Consider the following 27,978-nt stretch of genomic DNA (forward strand, 5'->3'; position numbering starts at 1 on the left):
GATCTGAAGATTAGCTAACCTCTCAAAACCAACTTTTTCCTCACTAAGATCTAGCACAGCTACCACCCCTATCTTGCAGAGCACAGTGAAGACTGATAAGCACTGGTGTAGGCACGGCTTGTAGAAATCAGTACTATTTAAGCGTTTTAGGAATTGTAAGCTTAAGTAACCTTGAGTCCGATTTAAGTTTTCATTCACGTCGAGAAAGCATAAAATATTCTTCATTCCATGTTTGCTCTCAAGACAGCCAGGTTTCTGACAGAACATTTGATTTGGGCTTCTGGAGCAGACATACAACCTGATGGCTTAGCGTTCCACACACAGTGCCAGACAAAAGGCAGCTTTATAGCAAAGTTCCAGTACGGTATTTGGTCTCAGTCACTTAGAAGCTTTGCTTCTGTTTGACATAGCAGGGAATATTCGACTTTGATCGTTAAGAGTCTTTTGATTTCAAACTAAATTCTGAAGGAGGATGAATAGACTGGTTATAATCTGCTCTTTCCTCTGTTCTTAGACTAAGCAACCTGGGGATTCCTGGAGCGTGGGCCTTTCACATCGGCAGCAGGCTGGCCCTGGACAATGTCCGGCCAGCCACGGTCGGAGGTGACCATTCCACAGCCCGTTCCTCAGCGCTGGAGCACTCCTTCAACCATGCTGCAGCCCTGGAGAGCTATACTGAGGACAGTTTCGATTACTACAATGAGAATGAAGAGGATGTAGAGTATCCACCCATTGAACCAGGGGAGGCCCTGGAAGGCCATAGCAGAATTGATGTGTCTTTCAATTCAGAGGCTAATCCCACGTCTCCAGATTCTGATCATGCTTCTCCTTTGCCACACCCAGTACCTGGTAACTGGCCATCCTACCGGGAAACAGAATCGGCTTCTTTGGACCCTCAAACCAAACAGGGGCCACCTGTGGGAGAGGTAGAGGTCCTGGATTTCAAGGACCCAGCAGAACTTTTGGATCAGATGGGCACCAGAACCCCAGCTCCTCCAGGGGCAGATGCAGCTTTCCTAACTCCAGGCAGGGAAGACCTTGGGAACAGAGACACCCAGTCCTATCCAGAGGCACGGCCAGTGCCTTCAGAGCCAGAGGGTCCTGTCGCTCCTCTGGAAAGAGAAATCCTTCCTAATTACCCCGAGTCTGGTCACGTGCCACCCCTGAGTGGAAGGAGGTATGTGGTAGGACTGGAGGACCACGTGAGTTCTAAAGATCAAGGTAAGTGCATTGAAAAACTGGGCATTTGAGGTGTTGTTCAAAGAAAATATAGCAGAGTTTACAAAATAGACATGGTCAGTCACTTGGGCCCATTCGTGTACCGGGCAGGCTGGGGCAGGCTGAGACTGAAAGATTGTCTAGGTTCAAGACTAGCCTGGGCCATATAGAGAATTCTAGGCCATCCTGGATTATACAGTGAACCTTTTCCAAAACAAAACAAAAAAACACAGCTGTGGTGTTCTTCTGAGTGAATAGGTGAAAAGTTTAGCAAGCAGATTGGAATTGATTTTTCCTCCTTGTGTTTTAAGGAGATAAATTCCCTTTGCCAAGTACATCTTGGCAGAAGAGTTCTTCTTGGAGCCTCCTGACCATTAATAATGTGTTCTTAAAAAAAAAAAAATTAGGCCTCATGGAGTGGGGAAAGAACTGTGCTGCTTGTGCCAGCTCTCCTCCCAAGTGTAAAGAAAAATTTCGGTTTGCAAGTTCAGAGAAGGTGAGCCATTTCGAGGCTCCGTAGGCATTGCAGGACGGAGGGTACAGCCATTTAGCTTTGACTGTGGTAGTTAGCTGTGCAGGCTTAGGCAAACATGTGGAAGAGCCTTAGGGGGAGAGAACATGGTAGACACCTGTGTCTGCTGTTATTTCTGGTTCTGGTCCCCACAGCTGTGGCCTTCGCCTCCCCCGAGCCTTATCCTCGTTCTGTGATGCACTAGCACTAATCGTAGCTGGAGGAAGGAAGGCAGGGGAATGCCCAGAGGGAACAACTTTTCATCCACACTGATGGACTGGGAAACTGGCCCTAGCTTCATCCTCCCCCTCTCTTCCCCTCTCCCTGCTCAATGATCTCTGCCAGGAGGAAGGGTCAGAGGTCCCAGCTCTCTCTGCACAATGTTTCAACTTTACAGTTTTTCTGTCAGAGTTTTCACAAAAACATTAACCTAGCAGAGAGGACCTTCTGGTTCTGCTGGGACATTTTCTGCAGGTTCAGGAGTTGTTTGGAGAAACAGTTCAGGAGGGAAGAAAACACTTTGTGTTTAACAGAGCATAGAGTAATAGTTAGGGTAGGACCGTTGTTGTCAAGTTTGAATCTTGGCCATGCTAAGGCAACTTATTTCACTCCCAAGTCTCTGATTTTCTTTTATTAACGTATTGCCAGGATTTAATGTTAGTATATGTTATGTCGTGAACACTTGCATTAGTCGGTTCTTTAGAAGAAAATAATGGCCATCGTTACTAATCTTTAGAGGACTTAAAACATAGGAAACTTTGGAGGTTGGGGGGTGTGTGTGAACTGCTAGGCTGGAAAACAGAGAAACTGAAAACAGAAAGTCTCATTAAAAAGCTTTTGCCTCCTGGCTCCTTTTCTCCTTGATGAAGTTTGGTGAGCAGTTGTTCCTGTAAAGCCTAAGGCGTGGACTTCTTTTTAAAGGTTCTAGAAGTTTCAGATTCTTCTAACAATCTCCAAAATAAATTCAGTGTGAGTTCTTTCTATCTAAAGAGATTTAAAGGCATGAATCAAAAGTTTCCTCAAAGGGATTTTGTGTTACAGATGTTTTTCTGAGTGGCCTTTTGTTAGGGGTTGTATTTTCCTGGCCCAGGAAGAGCACACAGTTATTGGAAAGTAGGTGTATGTACAGTTGTCTGCAACCTGAGGAGCGGGCTGTGGCCCAGCACAAAACTGTAAACTCACTTAAAACCTTCTGAGAGTTTTCTTTTGCAACTCAGTCATGGTTCTTGAAGCGTGAACTTTGTAGATGACAATGTGTCACAGTGTCAAAGGTTGTGCGTGGCTGTTTAAGAGCTCAGAAAAGCCTGAAATGGAATCAGTCACTGGGAACTGAGGGTAACGGCATAACCCAGGAGGGGCATGAACTGTGGTATTTAATCAGCTGCCAAATGTAGTCAATACTGACATCTAAATGCCAGAATGTTTACGAAAAAGACATTCAGGGGGAGATTGTCCAACTGGAAGCTTTTAAGTCTTAGAGGAATACTTTTAAATTTTACTTAAATATTTATGTGTGTTCATGTGTACAAGTTCATGTGTGGGAAAGCCTAGCACTTAGGAAAAGAATGTTCTGTGAGCTGCGTGAAGCATAGAAACACGTAGTTGTTACTGTTCATGTTCAGAGGAAACACTGGTGTCCCGGAGGTTTATCCAGCAGCTGTGGGCTTACTCTGGGTAGCTGGAGACATGGGGGTAACTGAGACCTTCTAGTTCCAGCTCAGGGTAGGACATCCACGGCTTCCGGTAGTGGATGGACTTGAGCTCCCCCACAGCTCTGTTGCATAGTTTGAAGACAGATGCTGTTTGAACCTTATTCTCTGAATAGAGAGCACCCTTTCCAATAAATTTTAACTTCCCCTTTAAGCGTATAGGATTTGGTTTGCTGAGTCAGGGAATTTTGACTAAAAATTTTGTTAAAGGCTCAGAAAATTTCTTTTTAGTATTGTTTTCATTAGGGTGTGTGTGTGTGTGTGTGTGTGTGTGTGTGTGTGTGTGTGCGTGCGTGCATGCATGCGTGCATGTGCGGGTGCATTTGGGTGGAGGAGAGAGGACAACCTTGAGTGTCACCTTAGGGATGCCATCTACATGGTCTCCTGCTGGCTTAGAATTTACTTGCCACGTAGTCTAGACTGGTGGCCAGAAAGTCCTAGGGAACTCACTACCTCTCTTGGTTTTGTCTTTTTGTTTTTGTTTTTGTTTTTTGTTGTTTTCAACGTGAGTTCTGGGAATCCACCTCTGGTCCTAATGGTTGCAAAGCAAGTCCTTTACTGGTTGACCCACCTCCTCAGCCCTATAGATTATGTATTTATGTATTTATTTACTTTTGAGACGGGGTCTCACTGTAGCCCTAGCTTTCCTGGAACCTGCAGTGTAGACTGGGTTATCCTCAGACCCACAGAGATCCACCTGCTTTTGTCTTCTGAGTACCGGGTGTGTACCACCGGGCCTATCCACTTACAAGCCTTTTTTCTTTTTTTTATCATATCCAGATTCTTTTCAAATTACATCTGCACATATAAACTCCAGCCTTTTATCCTTTGCTTAACTCTGCTGTCATAACTCACAGAGCCAGCAATGAGCCAGCAGTACAGCAGACGTGTGAGCCTCCTTTCTCTGAGGTGACTTACGTTTTCCAGTAGTTTGTTGTCAAGCCAAGAAATTACCCAAGCACCAGCATGCTTCCTCCTGCAAGTGACTGAGGGGAACGTTTCCTTGAGCTGCGTTGTGCAGTCTGGTACTCTAAGCAGGAACTTTGCTTTAGATCCTGTTATCTTGGTTTATGCTCGCAATTAGCTGGAAGGAGTTAATAGCATTAGCCTTCCTGGTTGACGGCTGGAAATGGGTAGTGTCTTGCTGGGTAAAGGGGCAGACATGCTCGCACTAAGGTCATCGAAGGGCTACAGCTGTGTTGGTGGCTGCGGTCAGAGGAGTCTTACTGAAGGAGGGATGCTTGAGGGATCTAAATCCAAGGCATTAAAGGGAGGAGAATAAGAACATTCTGGAAGGTAGGTACAGAGGTAGAAATGGAACCAGGGTAAGGGCGAGTTAAGGAGTTACCAGAGACGCTAAAGCTGGTAGGGACCGGAGACTGCCTGTGTTGGCAGACAGGCACTAACTGGTTTTGGGGTACTCTTGACCCTGCTGAGGCTCTTCTGTATGAACCTCAGTATGATTGCCTTCGGCAATGTGAACTAGACGGGCGGGCACCTGGGAATCTGCCCTGCAGTGAAACCATTGATTCTTGTTTCTAAGGGAGCTGTCAGTGTTGTTAAAGGCAAAAGTTACCCAAGCTGCTATGGGGCAGGTGCAGAACACCCCGTGTTCTCCTGCGATGTTCACTACGGAACTTCCTTGCCTCCTGAGCTTGCACTCTGTGAGAAGGCAGGCCAACAGCTGAAGACAAGTGCTGCAGCCTTTGGGGGGAAAGAAAGATTGACAGATGGGTCAGAGCAAGTCCAGAGGAGAATTTCTATTTTTGTTAAAAACTCCCAATTAGGAGAAGGCTCAAGTACCCTGGCAGCACCCTTGCCTTGTCTTGTATAGATTCGTACCCCATTCTTCTTTCTATTAAGGATATGAGAAGAGTTTTGTTTTTTGTTTTTAAAACAGTAAGAAAAAACAAAAACCCCCAAGTTGCCCTTTGCAGCTGTCTGACCTCAGGTGTCAAGTGTATGGCAAGTTGAGCTCTTTGAACCTGGCAGCCTCTGCCCATCGCCCACCCAGGCTTGGCTGCGTAGCATTTTAGCCTTCTATAGTATGTGGACGCAACAGCATAGATTCCTGGCATTCCCAGAGAGAGCTAGGAAGTGATGGGTTTAAGGTGGGCCTCAGGATTAGTCTTTTTAACAATCATCTCAGTGTTCCTATCATGCTAACCCTCCCTGTGAAGGCGCCATGCTGAGGGTGGGCTTTGCATCGAGTCTCCTGAGGAAACCCTCAGCAGCTGTCAAGGCTGCCAATCACCTGGAAGCCTACCCTCCACACAGTGCGAGGAGGGCCGCCGCTTCACCCTCGTGAAGCCTTGCCCACGCTAAGGCTTGTCCCGCACTCTGTCCCCTTTCTCACACCTCACATTGTCTCTTCTGCCTCCGGAGTCTCCTAGACACCTTCCTTCCCTTGCTCTTCCTTAGCACCTTACTACCAAGGCCCCAGCTCTCTGAGGTCGGCCATGTTTGTTTACCGGCTGCTGCCCAGGAGAACACAAGCTTCTGTCTGCCTGACTTTAGTGTTTAGTAAATACTTGTTCAACGATTGTACGAACGAAAGAAAGAAAATCTCGTGAGGTGTTTGCTTTTGCTGGCACATTTCCATTTTAGGTGTAAGGTGTGCGGGTGTATGTGCGGGAGGGGATGGATGAGGGTTTACATGAAGCACAGCTTCCTTAACCCATGGCTGCCGCATGACTGGACTCAAGTTCCACTCCCAAAATACGAATTTCCATAAAAAGCTGAGGAGGGTCTCGGGTTAGCTTCCCAATAACGAGTTCAGTCATTGTGGTTTGGAGTTGGGAGTCTGCCGTACTATAGCCTTTATAAGGAAGCCTCATCATGTTTTTGTGGTTTTTTTTTAAATTTATATCCACACCAGAAGAGGCATTGAATCCTATTACAGATGGTTGTGAGCCACCATGTGGTTGCTGGGAATCGAACTCAGGACCTCTGGAAGAGCAGTCAGTGCTCTTAACCACTGAGCCATCTCTCCAGCCTTTATCATGTTTTCATCCTGGTGCCTTACTAACTTAAACCCCTTCCCTGGGACTGAGAGATGGTCACCATGCCTGATGACCCGGGACCTATGATTGTGTGTGTGTGTGTGTGTGTGTGTGTGTGTGTGTGTGTGTGTGTGTGTGTTTCGTGGGTGCATGCATCTGTGAGCTGATTCTCCTGGTCTTTGACCAGCAGACACAAAGACAAATACACATACACTAAATAAGTATTAAAATAGCCCCTTTGCATGCAGAGTCTCGTGTGAGCGACTGGACAGCGTCTGTGATTCATGCAATGACCATGTCTAGTGTTTTAGTTGAATTTAACCTAACTCTTCTGTCTCTGGTCCCCTCTCCCTCCCACTCTTCATTTCCTGATAAGGCTTGAAGTAGGGACTGAAGCAATACAGTCTTCACAGAATAACAGGAACAGCAAAATCCATCTGTCCCTCCTTTGATTTGCAAGCCACGCCGTGCGTGAAACCTGTTTTCTTTTTAGCAAACATTACTGAAAAATGTCTCTCCTGTCCACCTGCATCGGGTTGCCTTTGTGCCCTCGTGCCAGAAGAGAGGTGAAAAGGCTGACTCTGGCTGCGCGTGCTGGGGACTTCTGAGGCAGGTGTGCAGGTGACGCTTGCCTGTGGTCTCACAGAGCCGCTGAAAAGTGGCCCAGCTTGTGACCTTCCAAAGTGGCATCTGTGCTGACTCAGGAGCACACCTGTACACGTGCACCTGAGCCGAGGAACTCTGCCCTTTGACAGCCTGCGTTACACTCACAGCCTTCTATTCACCTGCTGTTAGTTGAGATAAGGGGCTTTGTTTAGTGACAAAGAGCAGCTCAGTGTGCAGGAGGCCCCAGGATCTACCCCACATCAATCTCAGATCTCTCTCTCTCTCTCTCTCTCTCTCTCTCTCTCTCTCTCTCTCTCTCTCTCATACTCATACACACTCACCGCCGACCCCCTCCATCCTAAACCAATAAGTAGTTCTCTCCGTAGAAAGCCTGTGATATCCTTGTCACGATCCATTCTGCCCTTTTTTGCAGTAAGTTTTGCCATTTTTCTATTTTTTTTTTAAAAGTTAATGCCTGTCACTTTCTTGTTAAGAGAAAAGTTGAATTCTGACTCATCTTCTATCTCTGTCAAGCTGGGATCACTCAGGCGAATCACTGGCTCCCTTCTGACAGCTCGGCTTTTCTCTTCAGCCAAGGTATTCTGACCTGATGACCCCTCAGCTTGTTGCTTCTCAGGGACCTATACTTCCCAGGGCTTATACTGCTGTCAGGACTTCTCAATAAGTATTTTACGTTTAATGCCTGTGTGTTTGGGAATGTGCACATGAGTGTAGGTGCAAAAGTAGGCCAGAAGAGGGCAGTAGACCCTGTGGAACTGGAGTTACTGGTGATTGTGAAGCCAGCCATGGGAGTGCTGGGAACCGAACTTGGGTCCTTACTGCTCCTCACTGCTGAGCCATCTCCAGTCCTCTTTGCCACTTCTTACCTGGGTGTTTTTTCCCAACATGCTGTAAACACCCTTAGTGTTAGTTGGATGCCCCAGAGATGTTAGTAAGGATCTGGAACCTTCAGAGTTCAGACCCAGCTGCTTGCTACTCTTGTGACTTCTTCGGGTGAGTCACCTTAACCCTTTGCTTCCCTTTCTTTATCTGGAAAACAGATTAAAAGTAGTACTTGCTCCCCCTGGCCCTGGTGCAAATGGAGGGTTAATGTTAAAGCTGGTGGTCTGTGTCAAGCCGGTTTACGTGTTAGCTCTGTAATCATTGTGTTTGCTGACGCAGGTGTTTGTCCTTGCTGACGCAGGTGTTTGTCCCGGCTACATTGTTACACATCGGGAGCTAGATCATCTCTCCATGTTTGGGTTTTTGTTCTCCCTGGGAATACTCTCAGTAAATATTGAGTGTTGAATTTCGTCCACCCCGGCCTGTTTCCTCGTTTTCAGACAAAGCCCTGAGAGGCCACCACAGCCTATTTTGTTCCTTTAAGTGGCCAAAGCTGACATGCAGGCCAGTATCAGTGGTTAGAGTGCATTGAAACTCTTTGCCCTTCCTGCTTGGTCCAAACTCTCCAGGTGTCTCTAGCCTACTCTGCCTCCTAGTGGCCGAGCTTGGGATTGGGATTGCCCAGCATCCTACCTGTGACACATCCAGGCACACTTTGGCCATTTCTTCCCTAGAGGAAAACATAACTGGCATTGATTCCAGGCTCCTCTCGTTCTTCCTCCCTCCGTTTGTTCCTTCTCCCTCTTGCACAAACACCTCTCTTTACTGGGTATTTGTGAGATTTGGGCAATTAAGCTTACCCTGGTTCAGAGTGGCTTTGTGGAGATTCTGTGACTATGGACTAGGTTGTTTCTATTGCGTGAAAATCCTACTCGTGCCAGAAAGGACAACGCCTGCGTGGACCTGGAGCTCCTTAACACTGCTCCTTGGTCCCCTCTCTCCCCTGCCCAGTCCTGCATTTGATGTCAAGTGTGTGTACATCCTTCAAGCTTGAGTCATAAACAACTACTAGTATCTGGCCTTTTTTTTTTAACCTCACCAAATAGTGATTTCATGAAGCTCACTCTAATGCGCTCTTACGGTTTGCCTGCCTGCAGGGCTGCTCTCAGGCCTCAGTGATGCAGCCCCTTAGCTCACCGGTGGTTGTAAAGAGACCCAGTTGGCTGCACTGATCTGAGCTGCCTGCCAGAAAATAGAAAGTTAATTCCTCAGGCTGAATGTTATCCCTCCCTGTCTTTGCAACATCACATCTATTTGTTTACTACAGTCCAAGCTGACTTCACAGAGCACTTGTGATGTCTGGGGAAGCGTGGTGGTAACGATGCTGGAATCCTTCAGCCCTTCTAAGGCTTCTCTGTTCTATTCTGCAGTCTTCACTTACAATGGCGCCAACCGGGAAACCTGTGAACACAGCCACGGCCAGTGCTCCCGGCATGCCTTCTGCACTGACTACACCACTGGCTTTTGCTGCCACTGCCAGTCTAGGTTTTACGGAAACGGGAGACACTGCGTGCCAGAAGGTGATTGACAGGCCAGGGTGGCTGTGCGTTCGTTGTTGACAACTGCCTGTTTCTGGTTACACTGTGGGTTCTGCCTTACGTCTCTGCTGCCTGAATCCCAGCACCAGTGACTTGCGAGTGTTCAGGGGGTGATAAGATAGGTTTGAGAAGACTTGAAATGTTTCCATTTTGCCCTCTTTCTAACTTGGTAGAGCTAAAGGGGGCGGGGGTGTAAAGAAAGGGGAATGGAAGACAGACAGGACTAGGTCACACACAAGTGAAGAATTGTTCATCCGAGGGACTTGTTAAACTCAGTGTGGCCCGTGCCTGCAAATGTTAACACTGCCGAAACAGAGGGCAGAAGGGTGGAGAGTTGAAGGCTAGCCTGGAGTTCACCGTGAATCCTCAGTTGGCATCCATAGAGAGCTGATGACAAGAAAACCAAAGTTAACGGTGATAATGATAATAATCGGAAAAAGCAGTGTTTCCTCCAAAGTGGGCGTGAGGTGTGGTCGTGAGAGTGAGCTGTGCACGTCTGTCCCCAGCGTGCTGATGCCCAAGGCTGAAAGGCCTGCTTTTGTCTTTCAGGGGCGCCTCACCGAGTGAATGGGAAGGTGAGCGGCCACCTCCGAGTGGGCCACACGCCTGTGCACTTCACGGACGTGGATCTACACGCTTACATCGTGAGCAATGACGGCAGAGCCTACACTGCCATCAGTCAGATCCCGCAGCCCGCAGCCCAGGCCCTCCTCCCTGTCCTGCCCATCGGAGGCCTGTTTGGCTGGCTCTTCGCTTTGGAGAAGCCAGGCTCTGAGAATGGCTTCAGCCTCACAGGTGAGCAGAGCTCAGGTCTGGCAAACAGGGATTCAAAAACCGTCCCCAGGCAGCCTCCGCAGATGACATGTCCATGACAGGTGAATTCCTACTTATAAGTATCAAGTTAACATTCTCTGTTAATACGCTAGATTTTAAAGAGAACCCGGCAGGGAGAATTGAGAGTCTTTGAGACCTTTGAGAGATAGGAGGGTCTGCAGCTTCTACAACTGAGCCGGGGCATGGCATACCCTCCTTAGGCACCGTGTCCGACAGAGACTGGAGAGAGGACAGGCACACTCCTGACAGCCATTTGAACCCACATCTCTTACGGGATAGGCAGGTGCCCTATCGCCCAAGCCCCAGCCAGGCCTCAGAATGACTCAAGAGTTCCTGTCAGCCCCTTGCTGAGTTTCTGTCTCCTGCAGGAGCTACCTTTGTCCATGACGTGGAAGTCACTTTTCACCCTGGAGAGGAGAGGGTTCGTATCACTCAAACCGCCGAGGGGCTTGACCCAGAGAACTATCTGAGCCTTAAGACCAACATCGAAGGCCAGGTGCCCTTTATCCCAGCGAATTTCACAGCCCACATTGCTCCGTACCAAGAGTTCTATCATCACAGAGACTCAGGTATGTGTGAGTTTCCACAGCTCTAAAGTGGACGTGGTACGGGCCTCACAAGACAGTGACAAGGGTTAGGTTAGATGAATGGTCACATGGAATGTCCCAAACTGCATGGGACACAAAGTGAGGTTGAGATAATTCCGTTCTTATTGATGTGTATATATGATCAGAGTCCTGACTTCTTACACAAGAATGTCAATGTATTTGCACATTGCTTTCTGATAGTAGTAACTGATAAGATATTACCCTCTTGGCATGGATTGTATTGACTGTTAGATTTATGATTGTAGCCATTTCAGATGACGATTTTAGTTTGAGAGTCACAGAATGATGCTTCCCAGCATTCTGAAACAAAGCCGAGATTTGAAGTCAACATATTGATGAATTGATTGACATCTTGGGTTTGCCATTAAAGTCTTTGGGGAAAAGAATCATTGGAAAGTCTATTTTCTCATTTTTAGCATAAGAATAAAGACATATTTTCTGCTGTTGATAAGTTGCATACGGTGCAATTCGCTCTACAAAGCATGTCCAGCCTGCCTGCATGTCTCAGGGTAGCTATAAACATAGCCCAACACATTTGCAGATGATAGTGTCATGTCAGACCGTCAGAGAGCTGGGCACACCCCTGCACAGTATTAGCCGTGTGCAGGATGCTCCAGTCCTCACGATTGTCACTGTGCAGTTGGTGTGTCTTGAGTAGCACCTGTTCTGTACCCCCGGCTTCTAGCATGTGAGCTGGGTACGTGGAAAAAGCTGGAATGCAGACCTTCGCTGTGTTCAGAATGTACTGGGGCCAGTCCTGGTGCAGCTCCTGAGAGGAACAGCCTTTTGCTTTGCCTTTCCCTAAGCCTTGATGGTTTACCGAAGCGTAAAGCTGTTGGGGGGGGGTGAGAGGTTATTTCTTTTATACCTCAAATCTTGAGAGATATCGAGCTGGCTGGCTTTGAGTTCTAGTCAGAGATCTACCACATCCCAGGCTATTCACCTAAACTCAGTGGTCTCTGCACACACGGCCACCGCCTGCAGGCGGTGAGGAGCAAACCACGTGGTGAGCATACAGCCCTTAGCTCACACACACCGTGACATCATGACGCTGGTTTCTAGTGTGCGATGACAACTGCAGCACTTGTAGTCCCTTCTTCTCCTCAGCAGTGGGGCTTCACATCCACTCAGATTCCTAAGGTTCCAGGTCTTTCCTTGCAAGCTTTCTGTAGAAGCCGATGGGAGCTCTTGGGGAAACCTGCTCCCAGGAACGGGGTAGGAAACTGTAGAAAAATGCACCAAACATGGTTGCTTGTGTTTTCACTATTTTAAAAATCTTACCGGTTTGCCTGTGAAACGTTCGTTACAGTCGTGACATCCTCCAGTTCCCGAAGTTTCTCCCTCATTTCGGGTTCTATCAACCAAACACGGTCCTACCGCATCGACCAGAACATCACTTACAAGGCGTGCAGTCATGCCCCCAGACACCTGGCCGTCCCTGCCACCCAGCAACTGACTGTGGACCGGGCCTTTGCTTTGTACAGTGAGGAGGAGGGCGTGCTGAGGTTTGCTGTGACCAATCAGATTGGCCCTGTCGAAGGTATGTAAAAAAAAAAATCGTATCCTTTCTTAGAAGCCTTAAAATAGGTCTGGGGTGAGTGAAGTTTGGTTAAGTGCCAGAGAGAAAAGTCAAAGAGGCTGTCCTGGCCTGCACGTGTAGACAGGCAGATATACAACATGGAGAACACAGTCCCCGCCAGAGGTCACACACATGTATAGAGCATAAACCCGTAGGCTGGGTGGTACCAGCCAGGCTTCTCCCCTAGTGCTGGGGGCATGGACAGAGGCAGGTCCCTGGAGCTCATTGGCTGGCCAGCATAGCGCGGAATCAGTGAGTGGTGAGAATTGCTGTGGGCAGAAGCTCTTGCTCTTGATCCCCCCAAGTTCAAATCCTGGATCCCAAGAGAGTTGTCCTCTGATCTCTACACACGCACTGTGGTTTGCACATGCCTACCATGGCATGGGAGTCTCTGCATGTGTACGTTCACAGTAAATGTTTAAAATTTAAGATGAAGATTAACAATCATGGAAGACACCGATACTGACCTCTGGCCTCCATATGTGCATGCATGCAGACACATAAACATACCACACACACACACACACACACACACACACACACACACACAAATAGACACACATATAGACACACATATAGACACACACAAGTAAGTGACAATATGTTCCAGGTTCATTCATTAGAAGATGTAATATTGATTTGGTATTACTTCCCAAATTGTTTTATTGATCTACCCAGTCTCTATCAGAAACCATCTGACTTATTTGCAGAAACAAGCAAACTGATTCTAAAACAGGCATTCCAGGAACCCATAGTAGCTAATATGATCATCGTGGATCAACTTCCAAATGCAAACGAATGAAGTAGGGCCCCTGTCTCACCTCACGCATAAACAAAACCCGACTCAGAGTGGATCAAAGACTAAATGGGAGGACTAAACTTTTGCATTTACCAAAGGCCATCTCCAGATAGCTATACTATTTGGGGAGGTTCCAGAAACTAGGAGATGGGCACTAGCAGAAGAAGTAGATCATGGGGTCATAACCTCATGGTTCCTATCTTATCCTATCACCATCGTGATCGCCTTACCATAGTCAGAAGCAACAGAGTCGTTCTGTACACTGAAACCCAAGCCAGAATAAATCTGTTCGTTTCTGAATTTCTTTCTGTATTTTGAGGCAGTGATGTTAACACTAACATAGCAACATTCTTCATAACAGCCAACAGGTAAAAGCACCCAGATGGCCGTCAGCTGATGCACATACAAAATAGTCCTAAACCCACACAGTAGAGTTAATATTCAGCCATGAAAAGGAATAGAGTACTTATATGTGCTACAGCGTGGGTGGAGTGTGACAGCATCACGCTAAGTGAAAGAAGCCAGTGACAGGGACAGCACGGTGTGTGATTCCATGTATGTAGAATGCCCACACACAGGCAACCCAGAGAGTTACAAAGTAGATTGATGGACAAGAGGGTATACACCAAGGATAGTCACGTGGGGGTGCAGGCTTCCTTCCGAGAGTGATGAACGTCCCAGGAATTGATCATCGGTGGTTGTGCAGCCCCGACTGAGGTGAAGTCATTGTTTTGCCCTTCAAGTGAGTTGATTGTGCGTCACGGGTATCGGATCTCAACCGAGGGAAACGGGTGGAAGCAACGCCATGATTCACATTTCACTGGGCCTTAGCCCCTCCTGGCAGATAGGAACGTTCTGTGGCCAGCAGCAGCAGAACACGGCAGAACCTTATGTGGCAGTCAGTCTCATTTGGCTGCAGACTGGGTGACTCCAGCCCCGCAGAACTGAGAAGGGAGAATTGTAGAGGTGATGGTAAAGTAAGAGCAGTGATGGGCGGGGTGGAGAGGAGGATGGTGGAGAGGAGCTGGGTCTTCTAGGTCTGTGAAGCCACGGTGCACCCCGACTCTGATGGCGGGTCTGATACTCTTAGGCATGTGTGCTAGTCAAAACCTGACTGCTTGCATGCAGTGCGTGTGTGCCTGTGTGTGCATGTGCGTGCGTGCGTTCGTGCGCATGCATGTGCATGTGTGTGCGCACCAACCCCCATCCCCTGGGAGGCCAGAGACATCAGATCTAATGAAGTTCTGGCAGCCGATGTGGGTGTTGGGAACCTAACTCCAGTCCTCTGGAAGAGAGGGCAGCAAGGGCTTTTAACCACTGAGCCATTTCTCCAGTGTAAGCCCTATTATTGTTAAATTGTATTCATTTTATTGATTTTTAAGATGAATATTCAAAGTGATAGGTTTCGTTATGGCTTTTCATACAGATTTGTGTTTGGGCTTACCTTTTTCTCCTATATTACCTTTTCTTGTTTCTCAGCCTCGCTGCCCCCTTTACCCCTTGCCTTTGCCAAGAGTGGACCCCGTTCTTTCATGACTGTGTATTCTGTTACTCTGTCTCCTTTTAAACCTCTTCCCCTCTCACGGCACTCTTCCTAGTTCTATGGCCGCCCATATGCTCACCTATCTAGAAATTAGAACATAGACTTTTTACGAGAAGAAGCAGTGTGGTGATCCGTTTTCCTGCAGATGTCACTGTTTCTGTTTTCTCGATGACTGACTGAAAGTACGTTGTCTGTGTGTACCACATGTTCTCTAGCCGTTGTCTGTGATGTGGGCATCTGTATTGCCTCCATTTCCTTGCTGTTGTGACCAGTGCAGAACTGAACATGTGTGTGCGGGCTCTCTCTCTGACAGGACTTAGTGTCCTCTGGAGTGACACCGCATGAGATCCGTGGACATTAGTCACCCGTACTGCAACAGCCGTGCACACTAATGATAGAGGAGCTGTGTGGCCAAGGTTTGAGAGATGAGGCTAGGGAAACGCTCTTAGCAATTTTTCTGTAAACCTGCTTGTTCCTCAGAGGCTGCCTGTTTCACAAAAACATGACCTAGGCAAGCTAAGATGGGCCTGCAAAATCTAGAAAGTCCACAAAGAATTGAGGTGACATTTCAATTATTTTTTTTTCTTTTTTTCTTTTTTCTTTTTTTCGGAGCTGGGGACTGAACCCAGGGCCTTGCGCTTGCTAGGCAAGCGCTCTACCACTGCGCTAAATCCCCAACCCCGACATTTGAATTCTTTAAAGTAATACATTGTGCTTTCCCCCTGGAGCAAGAGGTGCGTGATGAGAAAGGACCTGTCTCTCTCAGTCACTGTTGACCCTGTGAGCCCAGAGGCAGTGGTACCTGTGAGAGGTGACTGAGCAAATCTGTGTGAGAGTATTGGGTATTGGGGGTGTTGCCTCGGCAACACATTAGCTAAAGAGGAAGGTGTCAGGACCTTGGATGAAGGAAACCTGAGTTTGTTAGTTTGGTTGCTTTGGGCAAAAGAATCCACACATTGGGCAGCCAGAGATGGCATCATAACGTAGTAAATCCATGCGTGGAGAAGCAGCTTGATTTAGAGCAGCGTGTAAACGAAGAAGGAAGACTCCAGTTGCGTTCCATGAGGGGAAAGATGGAAAAAAAAATCACTCGTGTCACACAAACCACCTCTTCTCACACAGATGCCTAGCCCTGCCCTTTCCGAGTGCAGAGATCTGATCTGTGAGGAAGAACCATCCATGCCGTAGAATCCCGTGGACCCATTTAGGAAAGTGGTTTTCCCGTCTTTGGAAATACCTTTGGGTCTCTTACCAAATCGAGAGCAAGCTAGCAAAACGTACCAGTCGCTAATTAGTCTTGTGAGCCTCTTTCCCACCCAAGTACTATTTAAAAAATAGTGTGGTGTGTTTCCAAGTACCGTCCTGGGCACCTCACACGGGTCAGCTTATCCCCACAGCAAGCTCTACTTAACGGGTGCGTTGTTATTTCTTTATAGATGTAGAGGTGGAACGGTTTGGAAGGCAGCCGGTAAGTGGCAGGCTAGGACTCAAACCCTGGCGCTGGGCACACAGCCCACACTTGCCCCACAGAGTGCAGCTGCACCACATGGGCTCGGTCAGCTTCACAACAGCCTCATGGTGTAGCCCCAGATCCCATGGAAGGTAGGCTTTAACGTTCTGAGGTTGAACCGTGCTTCACCTGCTTTCTCCCCTCTCGTTGCACAGGAGCCTTTCCAGAGGGGGCGTCTGTCGGTCTGGAAGGCGTGCCAGGTCACGTAACCAATGCGGCTCTTATGTTATAGTAGTAATATTATGGGAGGTCTGCCCCCACTCTATCCCATTTACCTTCCGAGTACATAGGGAGACATCAGATTTTGTTGACAAGCTGAAGGCACTGTTGGGCAGGCTCTGAGCTACTCTAACCCGACTCGTCTATCAGTAACCAGATAAACGCCCGTTACTTGCCAACTGAGTCGTGCTGTGCTCTGTGTGTGTTCTCAGGGTGAGCTTCTCTTGGCCATGTGTTTATGGGTCCATCACGCCTCACGGTGACCTTCTCCTTCCCTTCTCCTTTGTCCTTCTCATGGTCCCCACATGAGATCACTTAGTCCAAAGTCTTGCTTCCCTCTCCCCTCTGCCCAGTCACAGGCTCTAGCTTTTCATGACCCAGTTGGAGGTTCTTGGGGAGCATTCTTCACAGCACATGTCAGCACAGTGCCCGTGTCAGACCGCTGCCTAATCTTGGGGCACAGAACTCAGCGTCTGAATACACAGCACGCAAGAGCAACTCCAACACTGTGCGGCTTTGCAAGATGCAGATGCTGCTGTTTCCGGGTGAGGAAGAAACCCTGTGGCCCTTGCTGCCCTCCAACCACAGGCCTGTGTCCCAGGCATTTGTTTGTCATATTGTCACAGAACAGACCATGCTGCTCAGCCCCCCTCACCAGGGGTCTCTGGGAGACATTTGGGCAGGAAGCAATTCAGCGAAGCCCAGTGGCGGCTCCTTTAAGGAAACCATTCTTCTCTTTCTAAGTCAGTCAGTGAGTTCTAGCTCTTCCATAAGGGCATCACTAGTTTAAGCAGCCCTTGGCTGCTGTCCTTGGCTCACTGTGAGAGGAGAGAGCCAGCAGGCGCAGAAATTACGAACAGTGAAGTGGCTTTAGGAACGTTTTCCTCAAGAGGTCACTGGACACTATACTTAGTGGCTGCGTGCAGAAGGGCTCACTGAAGTAGCTGGCTTTTCTGAAATTTTTTTTTTTTTTTATTTTACTGCGTAGCAGGGAGATAGGCTCTGACAAACTCGTGCACTCATTAATCCTTCCTGGAATTCGCTGTGGTCAAATTTGGATGCTGGAAAGGGCTGCCTAAGAAGGCTAAGCACTGGTATTTATAAATTAAAGTATTCTGAAGATGACTGTTCCCTTTGGAAGATATTCTAAAATGAGGAAATAATTGTGGGGAGAGGGAGGTTCTTGTCTTGTATGGGCCTGGTGCGAGGCTGTGACCCTGTTCTTAGTTAAAATCTGGCGGAGACCGGTTTCAGGAACCCTGTCTGCATGCCCACATTAACTGAGCACTGCTGGGTTCTTGTCCCTTGGCAAACAGGTCCAGAAGAAGGCATTAGCAGGATGGCTGGCGGGCGTTTTTTTATTTGGTCTGGCAAGAGATTCCCTCGTGTTAGCCAACGTTGAGGTGAACTGAGGATAGATCCGTAGCCAACCTCGTACTCAGGCCCCGATTGGGGAACTGAAAATGAATGTTCTGCCGTGGGGATGCACAGTACTGTTTCTTTTTTTTCTTTTTTTTTTTTTTAAAGATTTATTTATTTATGTATTATATATGAGTACACTGTAGCTGTCTTCAGACACACCAGAAGAGGGCATCAGATCCCATTACAGATGGTTGTGAGCCACCATGTGGTTGCTGGGATTTGAACTCAGGACCTCTGGAAGAGCAGTCAGTGCTCTTAACCACTGAGCCATCTCTCCAGCCCGCACTGTGCTGTTTCTTATGGAGTGGATGGAAGGAGTGTATTAGGAAGCAGACGTACCTCAGCCCTGGCATTTCACGTTGCTGCAGACTGTTGTTGAAGCAAACCAGAAGAGTCTCACTTGGGCATCAGGACAGGGGAAGTACCAGGGAGACAGCGAGAGTCCTGAAGGATTCAGGGGAAGCCGAAGGAGGCTGTGGTAACGAGCCCTTGGGGTAACCCGCTGCTACTTTGGACAGGTCTCAGCTGTAGAAGGTGGTCAGGGAGTCACGGGTGAGATAGAAGTGACAGAGAATCCTGGTGCAGAGTGGCAAGCACAGGTCCTGCTAAGGTGTGTGTACAGATGCCAGTGAGAGAACCATTGTACAGGTAAGAGGTGGGGTGTCCTTGGGTGTGTACAAACTTGCCCTCCAACACAGGGTTCAGACACAGACTTAAGAAGGCAGAGGCCCCTGCTGTTATATCGAGCACGGAGTAGTGTTGATAGCAGGAGTGGCTCAGTACTGAGACCGACAGTTGTACACGGGGCTCCTGAAGCTCTCTGTCCAAGATTACAATTCCACAGAGGGAGGCAAAGTGGAGGCAAAGCAAACACCTCAGATAAGGACAGAGAGAAGGGAGGAGGAGGACACAGTCCCTCAGGATAGCCGGATGAGCCTGAGACATATTGTATGCCTTGTTTTAAAGAGCAAACCTGGGAGATACAAACCATGTCATTTGGATTTTGCACAGAGGAGTCGAAGGGAGTCACTGGGCATCTGAATCTGAATGTCGTCCTTGTCCGTGCCTTTGGGTTAGGCAGGTAACTTTATAAGGTTCCTCTGGTGGCGGCTGTAGCAGAGTGGTGGGCGGCCTGGGCCCTGGCCTGGGGCTGTTTGAGTTTTTATCTCCTGTCCCTGCCTGTTACTTCTCCTGACTGTAACCTTGGGCAAGTTACTTGCCTGTGTGCCGCATAGAGAAGGAAGGTCAGCCATTGATGCCGTCTGCTGTGTGATCGTGCGGTTAAATGGGGTTGGATATGGAGAGTTCTGAATGCCACTGAGGAGATGCTCAGGGAATGTCAACTGCAACTTGTATGACACTCTCTAGAAGTCACTTAGAGATGGATTCGTGAGACTTAGGAAGGGTAGGCAGTGGGAAACCATTTCTATTTATTCAGTTGCATCTTTACAAAGAAAGTTTGGGGGCCCTGAAGATGACCCAAGATGGCTCAGTGGGTAAAGGGAGCTTCCCGTATGAACTAGTTTGCTTTCCGTTGCTGTGATTAACTCCATGACCAGAACCAATTTGGGGAGGGAAAGGTTTACTTCATTTTATAGATTACAGCCCATCATGAGGGGAAGTCATGGCAGGAGCTCATGACAGGAGCGGGAGGTAGGAACTGAAGCAGAAGCCATGGAGAAGTGTTTGTTCCTCTTGGCCTGCTCAGTTTGCTTTCTTAAACACCTGCCCAGGGGTGGTACCCTCAGCTGGGTCCTCTCACATCCATCATTAATCAAGAAAATGGTGGCCTGTAGGTCAGTCTGATGGAGGAGGCGCGTTCTCAAATGAGCGAGATGGCCTTAGTGTGTGTCAAGTTGATAGTCTAACCAGCAACCAGAGGGCAAGTCCTGAAACCCACGTAAGTGTGGAAGGAGTGAGCACACCCTACGAAGTGTACTTGGATCTCTACACATACACTGGACATTGGAGTGTGCATACCTGTGTGTACATACACAAAATTACATATATATATATATATATTAATTTTCAAAATGACTTATTCTGAATTTATCCTCCTGATAGAGATAGCTGATAATAGAGAAACATTCAAATCTCTATCAGATAAGGAAGTGGCAGTGGTAGTAGAAACTGTGTGTCTGTCTGTGTGTCAGTCAGTCATGTGCATGCAAGGCCCGTTTGGATGACTTCCTGCCACGCCTCGTGTTTCTGACCATCAACACGCTAGCACTCCTCAGCTATCACACATATGAACCCTTGATCTAGGAATCTGACTGAAGTTGAGATTCTGACGGGGACAGAGCCTGAGACCCTGTGAGGTTTTAGATTTAATCCAAACAGTGAGATTGACGTGAGAGGCTGACAGACTCAGAGCCCGAACTTTGGAGTTTGAGTCTGTGCCAACATACACACTTGCTGACTCTGGCTTCATGGAATCCATCTCACGTCTCCTGCTCACCTTCCTTATGGGAACAGAAGTCTAGCACAGAGTCATCCCGAGAGCCTAGAGGCTAGAGGCTTTCCCGCTTCACCTTAGCTTTGAATTCGTGACCTAGCAAAGACTCCATCCCCTTCCTCTCTCCCCCGTTCTCTCTGTGACAGCCGCTCTGCCTTTTTCTGTTCCCTGTGCATAGTGGACTCGGCCCCTACTGCAGTGAATCCTTGCTATGACGGGAGCCACACCTGTGACACAACAGCAAGGTGCCACCCGGGGACCGGTGTGGACTACACCTGCGAGTGCACGCCCGGGTTCCAGGGTGACGGACGGAGCTGTGTGGGTGAGAGACATGTTCCCTGTTTCTGTCGCATAGCCCTGGTCTTCACCTTGGTCTTTCCTGTGTCGAGGTCTGTGGGAGACAAGAACCTGTGGCCGTCCTCCGGCAATGATTTTAGTCTCCGTAAATCCGAATGTTGTTATGTGAAAGCTGAGGCAGAGTCTGGCTAGGTTTTGGGAAGATAATTTGAAGGTGGGCATTTGGGTTAGAGCTATAGAAAGAAACCGTGTTGTGAAAATATAATTGTTTCACGTTTTAAAAGAATTTCTAAAGTGTTCAAAAATCCATCTCCCTGATGGCTTAACTGGAAATATTTGAAAAGGTTTTCCCTTGTTCCTCTGGTGAACGGCTGCTTGGGTTTTTGCCCATTGTCCAGAACTCTGGGATTTCTACATTTTCTGTTCGCCAGCCATTTAGCTGGCAAAAATTCCCACCCAGCCTCGGAGTGCTGGGAAAATGAAGCCGTCAGACCTTCGTTTCTGGAACGCTCTTGTCTCGTCAGTGCTTTCCGTTCTCGTTTGTTGCCTAGACGTTAATGAGTGTGCCATTGGTTTCCATCGCTGCGGCCCCAATTCCGTGTGTGTCAACTTGGTGGGGAGCTACAGGTGCGAGTGCCGCAGCGGCTATGAATTCGCAGATGACCGGCACACTTGTGTCTGTGAGTACCGGAATCCCGTTTCCCTTCGGCTAGGAGGCTGCTGAATCCCACCTTTTGATCTGCGTACGTCTCTACTGAGCCCGCTGTACAGCAGCGCTAACGCGTGGCTTTCCTGAAATACGAAACAGCCCTCTGCTGGGGTTCAGCTCAGCCCTGTCACAGTGACACACATCGCCATTGGGTTTTCCCCGTCTAGGTGCTGTAGTGAGTTACTGGAAGGTGTTCTCAGTTGGGGTTCCTGGCCTGGTCACATGACCGGACAGCGACTGGTAACACCCCCAGCTCTAGACAGAATTCGTGTTGAAAAGTGCTTGTCTCACATGCGGAGCCAAAGACCCCATCCACATTAAATATACCCTCTACGAATGGATCTGAAAGACCTAGAATTCCAAATTTACCCCACCAATGGGGCTAACTGGTAATAGAGAAATACACATCTCAGTCGCCAATGAGTTGACAGAGTAACAGTGGTATTAGGAACTGTGTGGGCTGTCTGTCTGTGTCTGTCTGTCATATGTGTGCAGTACTCTGGAGAATTAGAAGCTATGACCTGGATATGTTTTGGTGACTTAATGTCATGTCTGATTTTTTTTTTTTTTTTTATTCTTTTTTTCAGAGCTAGGGACCGAACCCAGGGCCTTGTACTTGCTAGGCAAGTGCTCTACCACTGAGCTAAATCCCCAACCCTCATGTCTGATATTTTAAACTCAAGCACACTAGCACATCTCAACTCTGAGCTAGGAATCTTGCTAAATCTTGCTGAAATTGAGGTTCTTACTGAATCCCCTGAGACCCCGCATCCACAGGTGTGCTGCTGCCGTTAGTCTGTGGGTGCACGTGCAGGCAGGCATGCATGCACGCACGCACGCAAGCACGCACGCACGCACGCACACACACACACACACACACACACACACACGTTTAAACTCTCACTTTCTTTTCAGTGATCGCCCCACCTCCCAACCCTTGCCTGGATGGCAGTCACACCTGTGCCCCTGAGGGGCAGGCCCAGTGCATTCACCATGGAGGTAGCTCGTTCAGCTGTGCCTGTCTGCCCGGCTTTGTTGGCACTGGGCACCAGTGTTCTGGTGAGTACCTGTGGGTAAGTCTTGAGGACTCTGCATGGTCCCTTTAGGTATACATCCCCATAGAGATACAGTTTCTCCCCTCCTGTGACTCAGACAGCCTTGAGATTACTGAAAGAGAGCAGGCATCTTCAGAGTCAGAAAGGGAGCCCAAGGGTGGTCTTCCGGTGCTGGACTAATGGACACCCGTGGTTGTCCTGTAATGTTGGTATCAGCCTGGGAACCTTCTGTTCTTTGGAGCTAGTGTAGGCTAGCTCAACAGTTCTTTCTAAGTTCTTCCACCTTCCTCAAACACCTGGTTTGATGGGCTGCTGTGTTGGTTAACGTGGTTGTTTTGTCTGGTTGGTTGGTTGGTTGGTTGGTTGGTTGGTTGTTTGGTTTGTGACAGAGTCTGGTCTCTCTGTGTAGTCCTAGATGGCTTGAAACTCAGAGACACTTGCTTCTGCCTCAAGGATCAAAGGGGAACGCCATCAGACCTGGCGGCGTTTATTATGAACTTGACCTGACCTAGATTTATCTGGAAGAGAGAGGTTCAATTGAGACACTGCCTCAATGTGCTTTGCCTGTGGGCATTCTCTTGATTCCTAATTGATATGAGGCGGGGCCACTCTTCCGGAGATGTACTCCGGGGCAGTGTGAGAGAGCTAGGTAAGCTCGAGCCTGAGAGCGAGCCATTGATCCACAGCATTGATCCGTCATGGTCTCTGCTCCAGTTCCTGTCTGGAGTTACTATCACCGATTGTGGTCTGGAAGTGCCAGCAGTAAACTTTCCTAAACTGCGTTGGGTACGTGTTTCATCTCAGCAACAGAAAAGCAAAGCTAGAACAAGGATTGGGGTGAAGGGGCATGCTGTTGACATTGGTCACGAGGGCCCAGGGAGTTCCAGGACTGTCCTAGCACATTATCTTGGAAGGCCCAGGCAGGAGGTGGCAAAGGAGAAAAGATTACCTTTTAGATTTTTATTTTCAAAGGAGGCCCTTTCCCACTTCAAATGCTGTCCAGCCTTTATTTTCTCATGGTATTCTCTTACGGTAGCTGAGTGTTGTCATGTACTGCAGTCTATTCAGACGATTTAAAAGCTTCCCTGAGTAACCTTTACATTGATGCATTCTTCAGTTCTCTAAACAGTCACGCTATTGGGTATGAATCTGATCTTCAAACAACCTCACAAGGCCCCATCTGTTCCCCATGGGTCAGGAGTCTGGGCATGATTCAGTAGGTGCTAAATCTTAGGATCTCTGGTAAGGCTTAAGACACGAACCACCACTTAGCATGGACAGGTGTCAGGACTGTTGGACACAGAGCTTCCGTTCTGTCATAGCATGCTGTGCCCTTTCGTTTCTCGTCATGTGGGCCTCTCACGAGTGAGACAAGGCTGTTTGAGTCACAAGACAGCTTGCTTTATTATGGCCTGCCAGCAAGAGGGAAGTCATCGTTTCAAAGGTGCTTGCAGTGTTGTTCTACAGTATTTGTTCTGATCGTATATGTCTCTCGGGAGAGGCTTGATAGAAATAATGCATATCGTGAGACGGGGGTCACTGAGGTCCATCTTGGAGGCTCCCCAGCAAACCACAACCATGTTTTGTAACTGTCCTAAAGATTCCAAATGGTAGCCTATGATAAGCATGGAAGTCACTTACAGAATAAACCTACAACATGTTAGATATGCGCATGCATTCTTATTTAGAGATGTTTCATGGTGCTCACATCTGGGAGCAAAGACAGCTCTGTGTTTTGGGAGCCATGCAGTCTGCAGGCACACTTTTCTTTTTTTTGTTCCATCAGATGAAAAGAGGATGTGTGTACGTTTTCCTCCAGCCACGCTTAGCTGGGAACCAGGCGCCCTGGAAAGGCGCCCTTGGATTCCACCTCTCAGTCTGGTTGAAGTCACTAGCAGGAGGCTTGGATTCGAAAAGAGTCAAGTCTTCTCCACCTTCCCTCCAACTGGAGCAGTTTCCAGCCTGTACTAGTGTGAGCTGGTTGGGTCCCAGGCATGTTGTTAAGAGTCTGGGTGACTTTACAGGAAGAACAGACTGTCTTGGAGTTTCAGGTCTGAGCGAAAGAAGCCGGGGTAGAGAGGGTCTGTTACATTTTTGTTGGGGAGGCAGATGAATGGCACAGACATTGTTCTCAGGATTTCTGTGCTCAGAGACACTGAATAAAGCACGGACAAGAGGGTGTGGACATAGAAGGAACAGTGTTTGCCACTACCACAGCCTTATTACAGGTCCCAAGGGAGATGTCCCCATGCCACACAAACACGAACAGCAGACATTTATGTGTGATTGGACAGTTAGGGAGCAGAGAGAAGGCAAGGCCATATGGACCAAAGGTGGATAGTTTAAAGGCTAATCAGCACCAGAGAATTAAAACAACAAAAACAAGTCAGTCATTCAGTGGTCGAATTTGCTTCCAGATGCTTCTGTTCAGAACGAGGGCAGGAAGGGATGAGATCCAAATGGAAGGTTCCAGACATGTTTTTCTAACAGATTCCTTAGTTTAATGGATGAATGGTGGAGGTGTCTATTGTGCTGGAATCTCCCTGCCTTTTTTTCTGTTGCCTTTGTGACAAGGGACTGTCCTGTTCCTCTCGGTCCTCCTGTCCTGACCTGAGTCTTCCATCAGCCCCTGAACATCATCCTGCCCACCAGTCAATTGTTACTGGCATCCTCGTCTCAGTGGGGATTAAAGAGAGAGCTCCTGCCTTGAGAAGAGGCCAAAGTCCTTCCCCATCTTCTCTCTGGACAGTTGCCTGTCCTGTGAAATGAACTCTAACTCTCTGCAAACCCCACGGTGTTTGTGCTCCAGAAGAGGTGCGAAGCCAGCTCTGAGCTCAGGCCCTGGATCCACTGACTGGCCTTTGGCTGTCCATCATGGAGGCCCTCCAAGATGGAGTTGGATTGCAATTCTGGGAGACTATGGTTCTCCAGCTGTGTGTGTGTGTGTGTGTGTGTGTGTGTGTGTGTGTGTGTGTGTGTGTGTGTGTGTGTGTGTGTGTGAGATGTATTAAACTTCTTCAAAGGTTTTTTTTTTTCCTGCTCTCTGGTCATTCCTGACAACTACCATCTGCTGTAACCATGGCATTCTTGAAGAGTGTAACAATGGGAGAGTGACCATTTCAGGTTTGGTCAGAATCCCTAGGTAAGGGTTTTAATAATGACAGAGATTTGGCAACCTTGGGGAATCCCCTCTCCCTTAGTTTAAAAAGAAAAAATAGCCTAAGAAAGGGCTCCCTGGGGTTCTGCAGTCAGCTGTATGGTCAGGAATTCCTGCTTCCTGCCATTGCTTGGGGTTCCTGTTGCCACTGGAAGTACTTATAGGGTATGTTCTGTCACAGCTGGAATTTCCTGAAATTGGCTGGAAGTTCATTTTTATAGCTTTAGCTCCTCCATCAGTTTTAGAGCGTCTAGGCCCAGTCAGCTCCCCACACAGTCGTGCCCTGGGGCTGGCCTCCGAAGAGACAGGATATGCTACCAGGGTACAAATGACAGTTCTTTAGTAACAGAAGTACTGTCTAGGATGCTCATTAAACACCTCCCGTCTTAATCTTGGGAGGCGAAGATGACCAGAAAAGGCCGTTTGCTTGCCCAGGGAGAGCCACTCTGGGTAGAATTAAGCTTGCTCTGTTGAGCATTCAGGGGTTTTTGGACTCAAAGCAGATGCTCCCGAGATGGGTAAAGGGCTTCCTGTCCAGGGAACGGGCGGAATGCCTGGGCGTGAGCCTGGGTATGAGGAACAGTGGCCGCCAGCCAAGAAAACTCCTGAGCTGTAGGAGGAGAATGTAGGAGAATGGGGGCTTGGGAGAGTCTGTCCCTGATCCCATTCAGATCTGACCCCGGTTATAAAGTTCACTTTCCAAGCTGGTGTGTGCCTGCCATGGCCATACTAAATGGGCCAGCTCCTTTTCCTGCTCTGGGTCTCCCGCCATCACCCTGTCCAGTGTTTGTGGGTTTTGTTGTTGTTGGTTTGGTTTGGTTTTCCCCTCACACTTCTGTTTTCTTCCGTGAGTATGACTCATGCTTTGTTTTGTTTTTAGTCAAGCTGGAGGTCTGGAAGTCAAGCCTTTTGTTTGCCCTCTTTTTCCTCTGGAAGGTTTCCTGCTCCCCCCCACCCCCCCCAGAGCGTACCTCTTCCCCTGGCATCAGCTTTTCCGCTGCAGAGAGTTTTCGGGGTGTGGGGGGGTGACTCTTGACATAACATGGGCCAGCTTTACAGCTTTAATAAGTAAAATAAAAGGCACATCAGTTGGCTTTTGCTCAAGCTGCTCATCTTGTACAATTATGTAACTCCCTCAGGAAGCTCTTGCAGAGTGTGGGGGCCTGGGCTGCTTATCTATGGCCAGTAAGTTCAGGCTCTCGTGTGCGTGTGTTGTTCCAAAAGTGCCAGTGACGCTCTTCTCTTCGTACAAGTGAAAAGTACGTTTCTGTAAAGCTGTCTCCGGTTGGAGGTTTTAGACAGCAGTCTGATCAGGCAAGGTCCTTCTAAACTGGAAATGTATTTGGGCCTCATCTGACACCTGTCCCTCCACAGGAACGTAAAAGGAGTGGATGCCAAGCGAGGAAGGAAAAACTATTGTTTCCTGTATTTATCCTATTTTTGCAATATCACCAACAGGAAATTAATGATTTACAGTTTAGGTTAATAGTTGAAAGGAAATAACTTCTGGAATTCACAGTAGCGAAAAAACACCCCAGAAGTCCACAGCGGGCTATTTTCCTGTGAGTACCTATGCTCAGATTAGATTAGATTTCTACACGAGCGTTCATCTTGTTTGTTAGCTCACATGCTCCCGGGTTTGTTTCTGTCTCAGTTGAAGTAACAATTACTGTGATGAAACACTTACCAGAAGCCACTTTCAGAGGAAAGGGTTTATTTCCCTCACAGTTCCATATAACAGTTCATTATCAAAAGCAGTGAGGGCAGGACCCCATGCAGGGATGGAACCTAGAGGCAGGACCTCATGCAGAGGCCAAGGAGGGGTGCCGCTCCCTGGCTTGCTGCCCCCATGGCTTCCTCAGCCTGCTTTCTTACAGATCCCAAGACGAACAGCCCAAGGATGGCACCACTCCCACCCATAATGGTCTGGATCCTCCCCCAATTGATCACTAATTAAGAAAATACCCTTTGGGCTGGAGAGATGGCTCAGTGGTTAAGAGCACTGACTGCTCTTCCAGAGGCCCTGAGTTCAATTCCCAGCAACCACGTGGTGGCTCACAGCCATCTGTAATGGGATCCAATGCCCTCTTCTGGTGTCTGAAGAAAGTGACAGTGTATTCACATACATACGTAAAGAGGCATTTTCTCAGTGGAGGCTCCCACCTCTTTTATTGTCTCTGACTTGTGTTGAGTTGACATGACTGCTAGTACGTGGTTTGTTTTTTTTTGGGCGGGGGGATGTTTGGTTGTTGTTTTCTGTTATGCTTTACTGTTCAACATCACCTCAGACTCAGGGAGGTTCTA

General features: G+C 48.2%; 1 protein-coding gene across 1 annotated transcript in view; it reads left to right on the forward strand.

Moving 5' to 3' along the window:
- Window positions 1-27,978, forward strand: part of LOC116913299 (nidogen-2-like) — a 59,266-nt gene that overhangs the window by 17,803 nt on the left and 13,485 nt on the right. The window contains 8 exon segments of the mRNA XM_032917427.1: window positions 515-1,221; window positions 9,320-9,469; window positions 10,037-10,282; window positions 10,690-10,890; window positions 12,239-12,469; window positions 20,635-20,778; window positions 21,305-21,433; window positions 22,378-22,521. Of these exon segments, the coding sequence (XP_032773318.1) occupies window positions 515-1,221; window positions 9,320-9,469; window positions 10,037-10,282; window positions 10,690-10,890; window positions 12,239-12,469; window positions 20,635-20,778; window positions 21,305-21,433; window positions 22,378-22,521 (1,952 nt within the window).

The sequence above is a fragment of the Rattus rattus genome, chromosome 12 (genome assembly GCF_011064425.1).
Source record: "Rattus rattus isolate New Zealand chromosome 12, Rrattus_CSIRO_v1, whole genome shotgun sequence".
NCBI lineage: Eukaryota > Metazoa > Chordata > Mammalia > Rodentia > Muridae > Rattus > Rattus rattus.